General features: G+C 35.0%; 2 protein-coding genes across 5 annotated transcripts; both read left to right on the top strand.

The window, feature by feature from the left end:
* The first annotated feature begins 7,982 nt into the window (after positions 1-7,982).
* On the top strand, positions 7,983-9,792 carry LOC141720693 (uncharacterized). Of its 4 annotated transcripts, XR_012574485.1 has the most exons (4): positions 8,277-8,520; positions 8,610-8,852; positions 9,160-9,342; positions 9,686-9,792. XR_012574485.1 is itself a non-coding variant. In XM_074523272.1 (3 exons), exons 1-3 carry the CDS (start codon positions 8,099-8,101, stop codon positions 9,276-9,278), a joined length of 534 nt encoding a protein of 177 aa, XP_074379373.1. In that variant the 5' UTR covers positions 7,983-8,098; the 3' UTR covers positions 9,279-9,611. The 4 variants fall into 4 exon arrangements, 2 of the variants coding, with proteins under 2 accessions (XP_074379373.1, XP_074379361.1); XM_074523272.1 differs by lacking the exons at positions 8,277-8,520; positions 9,686-9,792 and adding an exon at positions 7,983-8,270 and having other exon boundaries at positions 9,160-9,611; XR_012574487.1 differs by lacking the exon at positions 9,686-9,792 and having other exon boundaries at positions 8,277-8,515; positions 8,610-8,815; positions 9,160-9,611.
* A 330-nt stretch (positions 9,793-10,122) lies between these two features.
* LOC141666728 (glycine-rich RNA-binding protein RZ1A-like) lies at positions 10,123-13,362 on the top strand. The gene is made up of 4 exons (XM_074472893.1): positions 10,123-10,281; positions 11,866-11,983; positions 12,441-12,944; positions 13,050-13,362. The coding sequence occupies exons 2-3, from the start codon at positions 11,873-11,875 to the stop codon at positions 12,924-12,926; spliced, it is 597 nt and encodes a 198-aa protein (XP_074328994.1). The 5' UTR covers positions 10,123-10,281; positions 11,866-11,872; the 3' UTR covers positions 12,927-12,944; positions 13,050-13,362.
* The last annotated feature ends 910 nt before the right edge of the window (positions 13,363-14,272 follow it).

Here is a 14,272-nt window from a genome sequence, read left to right as displayed (position 1 = left end):
CCCATTCTCTCAAAATTGACACACACCAAGCACCAAATTCTCCATCACCATCTCTGGATGTAGACATGATCTTCACATCAATTCCTGATTCTCCCTCTTTACAACTCAGGGAGGAGCCCCACTCAAGTACTGGTGATCATCATCTTTTAGATGATTTGTTGGATCATCAGCCAATTCTTCAGACTTAGTTGAAGAATCTGTGTCACTTAATTTAAAATCAATCCACACAGATTCCACAATTATGTCACTTTCAATTTCTACTTCTTTTCCTTCTTCAACGGATATCCCTCATCCGTTGACAAGTGGTTGTTCTTCAACGGATAAGCTTAACAGCAGTTATCCGTTAATACCATTAGTTTCAACTTCAAAGGATATTATGTATCCGTTGATGGTCTCTACACAATCAATTGAATTAACTCCAAGTGTAGAAGACATGGTTATTGTACAATCACTTCTAGGGCTGAGGGAAGGGAGTGAAAACTTGAGTGAGAGGCTGGGTTGCTCCCAGGAAAAAGGAGAGCTTGAGAGTATAAAAATGCATGCTATTTCTTCCAGCATGGCAAAAGAAAGTGAGAGGAGTACCACCTTAGTAGGTGAAGGTGAGGGTGTGAGGAGTGTGAGCCAGGGGGAGCCCCTGATGCAAGAAAAGAGAGAAATTGAGAGAAAAGTAGGTACATGAGATATAAGGGTGGATTCAGCCATTGCTAGTGAGTCAATGATTGTGGATGATGCTGACAAGGAAAGACAATTTCAGCAACATTACAGAGCTGAAATTGATAACATTTCCTTGGATACTGACACTTTTACTCATCCTGTGTCAGCCTATCAACTGTTGGCTACTCAGGGCAATGAGGAGGCAGAAAAGACTTTAAACCTAGTACATACTTCAGAATCTCTACAAAGGGATAAAACTGCTGTCAATATGATGCCTTCTACAGCTGGAGAGCCATCTGAAGAATTTGGAGTAAATTCTAATGATGATGACTCTGGTTCTTTTGATGGAAGCATGAGCTTAGGGGGAGATGAAGGCCCAAGCTCTATTCCAGAGTTACCTGAATGGGCATTGACAAAGGAGTCTACACCAGGGCATTTCAATGTATCCTTAGTCAAACAAGTCATGGCTATCCAAAAGGCAATTCAGAAAACTTCCAATGCTGGTACCAAGGCCATTCTCCAAGCCCACTTAGATTCTCTACATCTCATGAAGTAACAACAGTTAAGACAAAATCTAAGTGTGGATGAACTCAAAATGATATAGCTGATTTAAAGTCCTACAATACTGAGAAGCTGGATGCAATCATGCCCTTTGGTACCATGCAAGAACTGTTAATGAGACTGAGAAGAGAATCAGATGCTAAAAAGAAGATGGACAAATTGGAGGAAAGAGTTCAAATTATTGAACTCTATAGTGACCATTCTTCAAAATCAACAGTCTCAGACTAGTCTTCTAGTGCAACTGGCTAAAGCACAGGGCTTGACCCCTCTCCTTGATGATAACAAAAAGGGGGAGAATAAAGGGGAAGGGGAGCCATCTACACACATTCAAATATCAAAAGTGCTAGTTCCTTCCATCACTACTTCTCCAACACTTCAAATCAAAGGAAAGCTTGATGGAATTGATCTAATCCAGCTAGCAGCAGCTGAGATGAAGGTGAAAGAGCAAAGGAGGAAAATTGATGAAAGGATGCAACAAGTGTTTGGTTCTACAACTGCAAAATCTGTACATGTGAAACATAACACAAAAGTTGAGCCAATCATTATGGAGCACAAGCCAGTAAGGAGGAATAAGGTTGGAGAAACCTCTTCAAGGAACCTGAAGCCCGTGGTACTTAGGCCAACCATTAGATTCAACAAGGCCTCTACAAAGAACCCTTTAACTCCTGCTCAGCTAAAAGAAGTGGATTTTCCTCTTCCAAAGCCTGATGAAGACAAAGTTTTGGGTGGTAATATCATAAAGCACAAAGAGACCAATGATATAGTGGAAAGAATGAATATGGCTATCATCTATAGAGAGGGAAAGAATATCTGTGTGATTCAAGGACATCCCAAATTCTCAATAGCCAAGAGGGAAGAGACCATGAGGCTAAATGAAGAAGCTAAAAAGCTGAAGGATGACAAAAGAGCACAAGCAAAGCTTGAAAAATAGCTAAAGTCAAGTCTAATTGAAGAAAAGAAGAAGATTGAAGACAAGAGTGAAGGAAACAAGACTGAAAGCATAAATGTGGATATGGGGAATATGGTTGGTGAAAGTGTGGAAGAAGAAAGTGAGGAAAGAAAGAAATGGCAGAAGGGTAACAGAAAGAAGGTTAGGGCAAATAGGAAGAGTGAAGATGACATTGAAGTAATTCTCAAAATCCAAATCACAACCTTCTATTCCTGAACCTTTTGTTGCTGATCCCAGTATAAATATCCATGGTGAACCAATCATCCCTAAAGAGGAACCTATTGATTGGGACACCATCAAATTGCCTACCTTCTTAACCACTTCTCCACCACCAAAGGAACTGAAAAGAAAATCCAAATCCATACCTCCCCCAACCTCAAGTAAATTCACTCAAAAACATAAAACTAAGCCTAAGCCACAAGCCTCAAAGGATGATTATGTTCACATTTGTGACATAAAAGAATATACAGATATTGAACTCTACCTGGATGAGCTGGAGGAAGTAAGGGGAATAAATGCCTATGGACAGCTACCAGAAAGGCTAGTGTTCAAGTATAAAGGAAGTGTGAAAAGGACTTGGCCTCTTCAAAGAATTCTAAATGAGGGTTATTCTACCTTGATTAGAGTCTACTCAGCTATAAAAAGGGACACTGGTTTTACCAGGATTGCAAAGAGTGAGATTCTCAACAAGATTGCCAGCATAAGGAAGACTTGGTGGTAGTCAAATTCCTTGCCTAGAACATTACTCATCCCAGAGCATGGAACTACAATTCATAAATCACCTGATTGGTTGATGGAGTTCAGAGACAATAAAGGAGTCAGAAGATTTTTCAGACTTGAAGACCAACTTAAAATTGCCAGTAATGAAACTCTCAAGGACATGCAATCTAAGTTGGATATCAGTGATGAAGATGAAGCTGAATTCTACAGACAACTCCAACTCCAAGTAGAGGAAAATGACAGGAGGCTAGGGAAGAAAACAAGGGAACAAAGGAAAAGAAAATGATTTGCTCAGGATAAAGGAGCACCCTTGGAAACACTGTAAATCTTCAACTCTATCTCAGTACATACACTTTTGCAGCACTTTTGAATTTCTACTTGGTTTCAACTCATATATTGGTTAAGTGTTTTGTTATCATCAAGTTAACCCCGAATTTATGCCTACAATTCTAGTAGACATAAATAGGGGGAGATTGTTAGGAATATATGTGTATTAGTTTGATGATAAGTTAAACAAAACACTTAAGTAGAAATCTAGTGTTTGTAGCCTCAATGGATAAGACCACTTTGGCTATCCGTTGATGGAGTAGCTTTACTTAGAAATAAGTTTAGTATTGTAGCACATTTCTGTCTTTGTAAATGAGTTATAATTCTTAGAAGTTGTAGGAAATTATAAGTCATGTTGACTACTAGTGGATATGCAAATAGGATGGCTAATTGTAAATATTTCATGCCTTGTAATCTTGTATAAATGAAGTAGTATCAACTGGTAAATTAAAGACCTTCAACGGATGAGAAACAAAGCCTCAACGGATGTCTCTAAAGCTTCAACGGATAACATCCATCAACAGATGAGTGCATCAATGGATAAAGCTTCAACTGCTAAAGCATCAACAGATAAGAGTATCAACGGATAAAGCCATCAACGGATGAAAGCTTCAATGGATGCTCAGTTCCATAGCAGTTGATAGTGACAATTCATAAGCTGACAGAGGCACATGGGTTGACAGAGACAATTGGAATGTGGTAGCCTCTTGGAGGAATCAAGAAAAAGCAACATTTTCATTCTGGTGTAAACAAGGAAGTATTCAAAGATTCTTAGATTGTCTTAGATTGCATTGGACAGAGAAATGAAGAAGAAACATGTGAAGAACTATTTTATAATTGTATTGTATCTTTGTCTTCACTTGAAATGCTTGGTGATATATAAACCAAGTTGCAGCTAGTAATTAGGTGTGAATTTTTAAGAGCTGTTTAGAAAAATTCAGAGAGAAAATCATCTAGTTTGTACTAGGAAGCAGCTGTGAACAATTTATTGTATCATAAATTTTCTGAAATACACATCTCTGGTGGAACAACAAATCCACCAGAAAAGTTTTTAAAGCCTCTGTGTTCTTTACATTTGTGTTTTGAATATATATCTGTCTGCACTTGCTTAAAGCCATTCACACACATATGTTCATCATACACTTAGCTTTTAAAACTGCTCAAAACTTTTTCAAGTTTTGAGATTTACATTCAACCCCTTCTGTAAATCTCATTGTTAGTTCCTTGGGAATAACAAGTTCATATTCGAGAACTCAGAGATCTCGACAAGTCAAGTTCACATTCGAGAACTCAGAGACCTCGATAAGTCAAAACACTTGTAGAGAACTAAGAGATCTCGATAAGTCATTATACTTATCGAGATGTCACTTCTCTATAGTTCAAACTGGAGATTTCGATTTGTAACTCAAGTACAAAATACAGACTAGTTAAAGATCCAAGATTATCAATCAATAACCAAATTAATCAATGTATTGAAAAGTCTACAAAAAGCTACTTGAAGAGTACAAGATCAAAGACCAAGATTAACTGACAAAGTAAAGTCACAGACATGCACGATTTGTAAAGATCCACTAAGCTAGAAATAGAAAGTTTTAGGTAACTTAAAGTAGGGTTTAGTACATATTATTGCATGCTGTATAAAACCTGTGTTTATTGTTCTATAAAGTAAACACTGGATGCTTTGTTTTAAGTTGTAACAAACAAATCTAAAAATCTAAGTAACTCTCTCAAGAAAGAAGCTGAATTTTGTATCAACTAAGAACCCAGAAATTTGTAGCAAGACATACTTGATTTTAATATAAAATTAAGTGAGTTTTGAAGATAGTGTATTCATGTGCATGTTCTATTATTTCTGTTAAAACACTTTATCTCTACAAGTTAGATTACTTTGTTCACCATATCCATAACAGTTCAAAATGCTTACAAATAATCCAAAACACATTCACCCCCTCTGTGTTGTATTCATTACCTAACAGTTACCTCCGCCGTAGCTACCAATGTGAAATTCCCCACGATCTATTTCTATTAAAACTTTTGCTTTCTATGACAATATACAAGTGCACAAATTAGAGCACCAACATACCGTTACACATTTTAAATGGTTTTGATTGGAAAAAATTGTTTTCCTTATTCATATATAAATTAGAAGGCCTCGCAGTAACAACATTCCTTTCACTAAAGTACTTGCACTTCCTGTAGCTCGTTGTAAAGTCCCCCCTTGGACAACATCTTCCAAGATCAAGTATACTCTTTCCTCAAATCAATAGATTGGTTAGTAATATCACTTCAATATTATATATAATATAAATCATCGGTCAAAATATTTTATATTATATATAATTAGGCATTATTTTGTATAGATTTTAATATTATATATTAAAAATGTGGACAATTTGACAAACATGATAACAATTTTTCCAACCAGTTGAAGCTAATTTATTAAATTATATTCTTACAAATCCTTATAATTGTTTACGACTAATTCAGCTTCCTTCACTAGTAATTGACTTAAAAATATATAATATTGTCTCTTAATAGATGTAACTAGTATTTAGCGATTTTATACCTTAAAACAACAATTAAATTAATACAACCCAACAAAACTCAAAAAAGCACATCGAAAAATAACTATAAGTTCAAAAAATATTGATATTTAATAACAAGCACATATCATCATATACAATATTCAAACATTATTCAAAGGTAGAGTCATTAAAATAGTTATAATAATTTTTTAGTACAACTAGTAGTAGAATAAAAGTTTCTTTATTCTATAGTAGAACGAAGAGGCCAACCTAAAATTTTAAGCATAAAATTTGCTGCTTAAGAGCCATCTATCAATTTCTGTAATAGAATTAATTTTTTTATAAGAAATATATAGTCAACAACAATATGAAATTTGAATATAAGATTGATTTTAATTTTCATCTTTTGACAAGTTCCAAATTTAATCTCTTAAAAAAATTACCGTAAAATTAAAATTTTTACACTATAATCAGTAAAATTAAATAAGTATTAATTTAATTCTATAGTAGCATATATGCACTACTTCGAAAACCACTAGGGTCCCGTATGATGATATTACAAATCCCCCTCTCTAGTCTCCGGACTCTAGAAACAACATGTTCAAGTCGCGATAAGAAAACTAACAAAATAGAATGTCAGAATACAAGAAGATATCCACAAATAATTGAACAACATTATTTAACCATCAGACTTGTACCCAAGTTAATAAACTGAACAACTACATATGAACCTTCTAGATACACAATATTTTCAATAAAAAAAGATGGCCAGTGTCAAAAGTTTTCACACCAAATACTCAACAACAATATCATTCCGATTACATATTTTTGACTCTATCCTAGAACAATAAAATAAGCGTAATTATAAAAAACATATATATATATATATATATATATATTAATTATAACTTATATTATGATACTTCAGTAGAATCAAAAAGAGAGGAGAGATAGCGCGCCAAAAAGAGATAAAACTGCTATTTCAGTATAAGCTCGTCCACAAATCAAAAGGACTTTTTGTATCATATTATTCAAAATAATTACTAATTAGACTCTAGTAAAGAATCAAATATTGAGTATAAGACTTTTGCCTTTGAATCATCTATATATAGTCATTAACGATATTAAAATCTATTGTAAAATTCAAAGTTTTACACTAAAATTAACAAGATTAAATAAATATCTAATTTGATTATGCAGTAGAACCAAAAGAGTATCAATCTCTAAAATTTTGAGATTAATTTTTGCAGCTTACATCAGGATTTTTTAGTAGAATATATTTATAAAGCTTATTTTCGGAATAATAAATATCAGAAAAATAAAACTAATGCTAATGTGATTCTATGATTGAACTAAAACACCTTCTTAAATTATTGAGAATAAGACATGTGATTTGCTGCTTATGAGTCATTTATCTAATTTGTAGCATAATTATTCATTAAAAGTCTACTACAGAATCAAAATATTCATATTAGAATAACGAATCCAAGTAAATATTAGTTTAAATTTTAAAATTGAATCAAAGACCTACCTAAACAATGAGAGATAACAGAAAAACTATGAAGAAACAAGCAAAACAAGTTAAAAAATAAACATAATCATAGAGAATCAAACAAACACAGTAAAAAAAGAGAGAGGATATTACTGATATATATATAAAGCATGGGTTACAAAACACAAAAAAAATTAAAATTAACATGAGTTGAATTTCATAAAGAACCGATTCTATAGATCAAAGGTTACTAATTACAGTGATTGGATCATAATCAATGTATAATTAGTAAAGTCAAGAAGTAAGATAAATAGAAACACTAAATTAAAAACAAAAATACCTTAGATAGCATATGAATCTCGAGATCTCAACATGGAGACCGCAAAGTTTGAATCTTTAATTTAATCTAAATTGATAAAAGCTACGATCGAATCGATTCCATTCGGAGGATCTGAGGCATATACATACAACCATCACATCTATCTGTGTTTTAAAATGTATGTTTATTAACAATAAAATAATATTTTCAATATAAATTATATGGACCGTTAGATATATTCTAATTCTACGGTGTGTGATTAAAGGAGAGGGTTCTATCTAGACCTCCATATAAGATGACCCTTCATATATGGTTGACATATATATATATATATATATATATTTAGAGTGCTATTCCACTACAAATATTCTAATAATGAAATCTAGAAACTGATGGCATTTTTGTAATTATCTACAACTTCAGTACCTAAATATTATACACATATACACCAACCACCCCTCCCCTCATTTCCCCTTTTATCCACCCCGACCTCTTTCATCCCCAGATCCATCCCGTCGAAGCACTGCCACCGACGGCCGCAACACCGCCAGATGGCGAAGTACTCTCTCTCTCTCACTCTCTCCCTCTCTCTCTCTCCCTCCCTCTCCCCCTCCCTCTCCAACAACCTGCATCTCCTCCCTCGCTGCCGCCGCGGCACAACCGCACCACGCTCATTCCTCCGCCCTCATCTCCCTAAAGATGCCGCCGTCGTGTTTCAGATCTGTAATTCCAATTATCCTAAATGATTCATTTCTGATCTGTAATTTCGATGATATTTTTTAATTTTTAGAACATATGCACATCATATATGGTGATTGTGAAAATATACACATGGTGATTTTGTTTATATTCCGGTGGTGTTGTGCGGTAGAGATGATAATTGACATTGTTAGGGTGGTGAAAGTTAGTAATAGTTTAGTGATTTATGGGTGGCCGGAAAATACGACCGGAAGTGATAACCGAAATATGTGCGGTGATTTTTTTTTCAGATGTGATTTCAATTTTCTGGTGTTATTTTTCATTTTACGGGTAGTGATTTTTCATTCTGATGGTGATTTTCAGGTGATGACGTGGAAATGGGTCCCACTGCTGATGAGGCGATGATGTGGCAGCTCTCTCTCTCTCTCTCTCTCTCTCTCTCTCTCCCTCCCTCCCTCCCTCTCCAACAACCTGCATCTCCTCCCTCGCTGCCGCCGTGGCACAACCCCACCACGCCCCCTTCCTCCGCCCTCATCTCCCTAAAGATGCCGCCGTCGTGTTTCAGATCAGTAATTCCGATTATCCTGAACGATTTATTTCAGATATGTAATTTCGATGATTATTTTTTTAATTTTTAGAACATATGCACATCAGATATGGTGATTGTGAAAATATAAATATAGCGATTTTGTTTATATTCCGGTGGTATTGTGTGATATAGATGATAGTTGACATTGTTGGGGTGGTGAAAGTTAGTAATTGTTTAGTGATTTATGGGTGACCGGAAAATATGATCGGAAGTGATAACCGAAATATGTGCGGTGATTTTTTATTTTTCAGATGTGTTTTCAATTTTCTGGTGATGATTTTCATTTTACGGGTAGTGATTTTTCATTCGAATGGTGATTTTCAGGTGATGACGTGGCAATGGGTCCCGCTGCTGATGTGGCGATGACGTGGCAGTTATCTCCCCCCTCTCTCTCCCTCTCTCCAACAACCTGCATCTCCTCCCTCGCTGCCGCCACGACATAACCCCACCACGCCCCCTTCCTCCGCGCTCATCTCCCTAAAGATGCCGTTGTCGGGTTTCAAATCTGTAATTCCGATTATCCTGAACGATTCATTTCAGATCTGTAATTTCGATGATTTTTTTTAATTTTTTAGAACATATGCACATTAGATATGGTGATTGTGAAAATATACATATGGTGATTTTGTTTATATTCCAGTGGTGTTGTGTGGTAGAGATGATAGTTGACATTGTTGGGGTGGTGAAAGTTAGTAATAGTTTAGTGATTTATGGGTGGCCAGAAAATACGATCGAAAGTGATAACCGAAATATATGTTGTGGTTTTTTGTTTTTCAGATATGATTTCAATTTTCTGGTGATGATTTTGATTTTACGGGTAGTGATTTTTCATTCTAATGGTGATTTTCAGGTGATGCCGTGGTAATGGGTCCCACTGCTGATGTGGCGATGACATGGCAGTGTATGTCAGGGGCTAAAATATAAAATTAGGAAAATAATTGTGTGAATTAGGCGGACAAAATATAGATTTTAAAAATCAAAGAAACATAATGTAAATTTGAAAAGTTATTTCTAGTTTTTATTTTAAGAATTATATTTATTTGAATAATTACCTATTTATTTATTTATTATACTAAGTCGGGATTTTCACACAAAACCTCATTGCTCTTCGGGATAGGGACATATTCTGTATAAATCTTAATCCCATACACTGCACTGCTCTGCTCTGAAAATGCTCTAAATATGATTGACCGATTAGAGTATCAAATTTTTCAAAAGAACAATTAAATTCGACCGGAAATAAATATTTTCGTTCTGTTCCCATTGTTGGGCTTGAGTTCCCAATTATAAGGCCCATGAATATGAGCCCTAAGTATATCCTTCCGATATATACTCCCATTATAAACCTACGTACTCCTCTTTTTTCAATCCTAGGGTTCAATTTTCTTGACTGAAGCGACTTCAATTCTCCAAAAAGCTTCAATCTTTCGATACCCTTTTCAGTTGGTAACAATTTGATTACTTAATTTCTTCAATTATGTGCTTATAAGTTATTTAATTGCTGTTTGCAAGTTTATTGATTTTTGTCAATTTTAACTTTAATTGTGATATATAATTTGATCAGATCTGTATTCTTTACATTAATTTATTGGTTAAATTATATTTACTGGGTTTTATGATGAACTTGAGTAGTAGACTAACTGATTGAAATAAGCAATTCAAAAGCAATTAAAGTTAATAAGATATAAGTAGAAATTTGCAAAGAGATCGAGAAAGTATTGATTAAGCTAAATAGTTATTGTTTTAATTGTTTAAACTAAAATATTTGTTACAACACGAAATTTGAATTTAAAAGAAGCTTAATTTTTTGTAATTTTACGGAAATCTAGCATAAGGAGCTTTATTTTACTCCATTGTGGTTTATAAGGTTTGATTTGTCTTTTTCGGTTTCAATGAATTGGCTAATTTTAGAATTATCATCCTCTGAAAATTTTAAATGCCTTTTTATTTAGTGAAATTTGGAATGTTGCATAGTGTCTTGCATCGAATCTACTTATTATCATTTTTGTTGTGTTATGCATATTTAGAAAAGTATAGGATGATTGTATAAAGGTATAAGCTCGACTATATTTGCTAGGTATAAGATATTGTCACTTACTTTTTGGGTAATACTTGATCTTTTACTTGACTAGAAAGTAAAACTAATGAGTGACCTAAATAGAGTTTATTGAATTTTTTAAAATAGATTTGTGTCATTATGTTTTAAAGCTGCAAGAAAGGAAAATCAGTTTACACATCAAGCTTCTGCGAGAATGAATTGCTTGTTTTTTGCAAGTGATGTTTAAGGATTTTATGGTTGATGGCCTCCGTGTTATTAAAAGTTATTCCCGGTTGAATTTGATTATTGTGAATTGTAAGAAGGTAAATTATTCCTAGGAAAACCATAGGTTATCAACAAACAAAGAATTGGTATTTTCAATTTAAATGGAGTTATGTTGTATAGGCTCCTACATTTACCTATATATAATGTGCTGTCATTGTTTGTAGCTCTTTGTTTTCAGATGATAGAATTGATTAGTTATGTATTCTTGGTCTTCCTTATCCTTATTTAGTAATACTATTAATTTCTTGTTCATGTGTAAAATATGTGTTGCTTTATTGAACATGATAAGCATGATACAGCAGTTGTGTCATTATGTGGAAATATCTGACAACTAAAGTATTTAAACTAATTAACCAACTTAAAATATTGAAATATGGAAATACTCTGTTGTCAAATCTATAATGCACTGTTTTTTGCTAAATTATTGTACACTTCTTTCTGTGAGGCTTGTGCTTGGTTTTTCTGATATTAAACTGGAAGGATAGTCAAATGGGGCCATAGATGATACAATTAATCGATTGGTTTCTACGTATAGATATATTACAGCTTGAAAATGTATTAATTGTCTCCAAAATTTCAGACTCTTATAACATGATAACTGTTTTCTCAAAGCCTTGTATATTAATCTTGTAAAATGGGTCATTACTTACTACGTCATTACTTGCTACTTTAGTTGTCTTAAAATGCTAATTTTTTGTCGGAAACAGTGCGAAGATGTCAGATGATGCGGAATATCGCTGCTTCGTGGGTGGTCTGTCATGGTCAACAACTGATCGAGTTTTAAAAGACGAATTTGAGAAGTTTGGCAGTCTTGTTGATGCAAAGGTAACTGTATCTATGCAGGTTTTTCAGCATCTATCTTGCTATCACACACAATTTTAACCAAGTTTCATGAAGATACTATCTTCGATCTATTAGGCGATTAATATGCATCATTGTGTTTAAATAATAATTTCAGTAGGCTATTCACTTGTTATCAACTTCTTGGGTTCTTTTCTTTTGCTAATAGATTTGAATATTCTAGTCCTGTCCTGCAATTATTGCTATTATGCCATATATTTTTAATAATTTTGTGTTCATTGGATATTGGCTACTTTGGCATACATTATGTGAAGGAGATGCAGTACTCTACTCGCAAACAGGCTTTTAATGTTCTGGTAAATTTACAGAAAAAAAATGCCTACCCGGGGGTAGTAATGCATGTTGCATGAGTGTAATATTATTATAGGTAATAATTGACAACAATCAGGAGACCTGTACATGAAAATTTATGTCACTGTAGGTGGTTACTGACAGAGAAACCGGTCGCTCTCGTGGATTTGGGTTTGTGACGTTTGAGGACAAACAAGCAATGGAAGATGCTATCGAAGCAATGCATGAAATGGAATTAGATGGCAGAAAAATCACCGTGGACAAGGCTCAGCCGCAGGGTGGTGGTAGAGACCGTGATGGTGGTAGAGACCGTGGACGGGATCGTGGCCGGGATCGTGACTATGGAGGAGGAGGTGGACGTGGTTCCGGTGGTGGAGAGTGCTTCAAGTGTGGAAAGCCAGGACACTTTGCAAGGGAATGTCCTGGTGAAGGAGGTGATAGAGGTGGCAGGTATGGTGGGAGAGATGACAGGTATGGTGGTGGTGGTGGTCGTGGAGGTGGTGGAGGTCCTGATAGGAATGGAGACAGGTACGGTGGACGCAACAGGGATGGTGGTGGCTATGGCGGCGATCGCTATAGCAGCAGGGACCGATCTGGACCGTATGAGCGCCGATGAAGCATTTGCTTAATATTTGTATGTATTCCAATTATATTATTGCTATAAACATGCATTTTGCTACAAATTAACCATGTTTGTGTGAGTCGGTGCTAATGGGTACATCTTTTTGTTCATTTGCAGATGAAGAATAGGATGTATTACCCAAAACCATATGCAAGGGCCTGAAGTTTTTGCTAGAACGATTTCTTCCTTTGCGTTTGGTGCTTTCTGTCATTGTAGGGTCAAACTTCTGAATGTGTGAACCTTGGTTTTCGTGTGAAGTACTATATGTGTCCTTAATTGTTCGTTATGTGGTCTGCTGGAGTGTTATGCTTGCTTGACTTTGCAAGGCAAATCTGGTCTATTCCCATGATTGCTGCTGGTTACCTACTTTCTTTATAAACAAGTTTACAACTGCCAATATTCTGCTGGATGCAAATTGATTTACTTAATACACACTTGCACATCTTGAAAGTATTTGATAAGAAGTGGGTCTTGAAGAACCAACTTTCACGATTTTTGGGTGCATGCTTGGTTTTAATGTGGGTCTGGGATATAAACATCTTAGCCGCTTAGTTCTCTTCCATGTTCTTTTGAACTCATTGTCTTGCTTTAAAAAGTAAGATGAAATTAATTGGACGGGTAATTTTTTCATGTACCTCAACATTTCTCTAGTTTGCCGTCTGAAATAGATGCATTATTAATCTTGTTAACCTTTTCGCAGGCTATCTGGCTAGTTATGGTCTTTTTGGGTACATGATTCGATATGTTTCTTGCTATATGGGAATGTTTAAACTTAATTGAGAGATTTTTTTGGCTAGAAACAAGCATTCGGCAAGTTAACAAATCCTTCGCATAACATTTATATTCTGAAAGAAGCTGTGATGGAAACATTTCATTTCTGTAAGCCCTTTGCAGATTGTGCGGAAGCTCTTAGATGAGTTTGGCAACTGCCCCCCCCTTGTTGTCTCGTTTGTTATTGATATTTTGGGGAGTTGGTCCTTGTTTATCTATTCTTTTGACAGTTTAGTTTCTGTTGCTGAGAATATAGCCAGGAGCTAATTCAGCTTGCTGATCCTGCATCAGTTTGATGGTTAAATGACATTGCTGTTCTTTTGACAGTCTATGGTTCTCTTGATTTAGTTTTCAATGGCCTAGACGGTTTGGTTCAAACTCTCCTAGTGAGGGTCTGCTTTGATCTTTTGATGCATATCCAGACCTTAAAATTGGTTTTAAAGTTTCTGTTTTATCAATATTACTAATTTTGGGTTGCATTGTTTTGATTTTTCCCATGTATACTATAGGCCTAAAAAATTCCAACTTAATTATTGGAGTAACCCCAACAAGCTCTTGCTTGCATCTAG

This window comes from Apium graveolens, chromosome 1 (assembly GCF_009905375.1).
Source record: "Apium graveolens cultivar Ventura chromosome 1, ASM990537v1, whole genome shotgun sequence".
Classification (NCBI taxonomy): domain Eukaryota; kingdom Viridiplantae; phylum Streptophyta; class Magnoliopsida; order Apiales; family Apiaceae; genus Apium; species Apium graveolens.
Note: the sequence above shows the minus strand (reverse complement) of the source record. Positions and strands in the feature narration are given on the sequence as shown.

What these genes read in the sequence shown, in the direction of transcription:
- LOC141720693 (XM_074523260.1), top strand. Translation starts at nt 8,343, where the DNA reads ATGCACATCATATATGGTGATTGTGAAAATATACACATGGTGATTTTG. An exon ending in TGATAACCGAAATATGTGCG is followed by an intron (nt 8,521 to 8,609) that starts GTGATTTTTTTT and finishes GGTGATTTTCAG; the next exon opens with GTGATGACGTGGAAATGGGT. An exon ending in GAACGATTTATTTCAGATAT is followed by an intron (nt 8,853 to 9,159) that starts GTAATTTCGATG and finishes GGTGATTTTCAG; the next exon opens with GTGATGACGTGGCAATGGGT.
- LOC141666728 (XM_074472893.1), top strand. Translation starts at nt 11,873, where the DNA reads ATGTCAGATGATGCGGAATATCGCTGCTTCGTGGGTGGTCTGTCATGG. An exon ending in GCAGTCTTGTTGATGCAAAG is followed by an intron (nt 11,984 to 12,440) that starts GTAACTGTATCT and finishes ATGTCACTGTAG; the next exon opens with GTGGTTACTGACAGAGAAAC.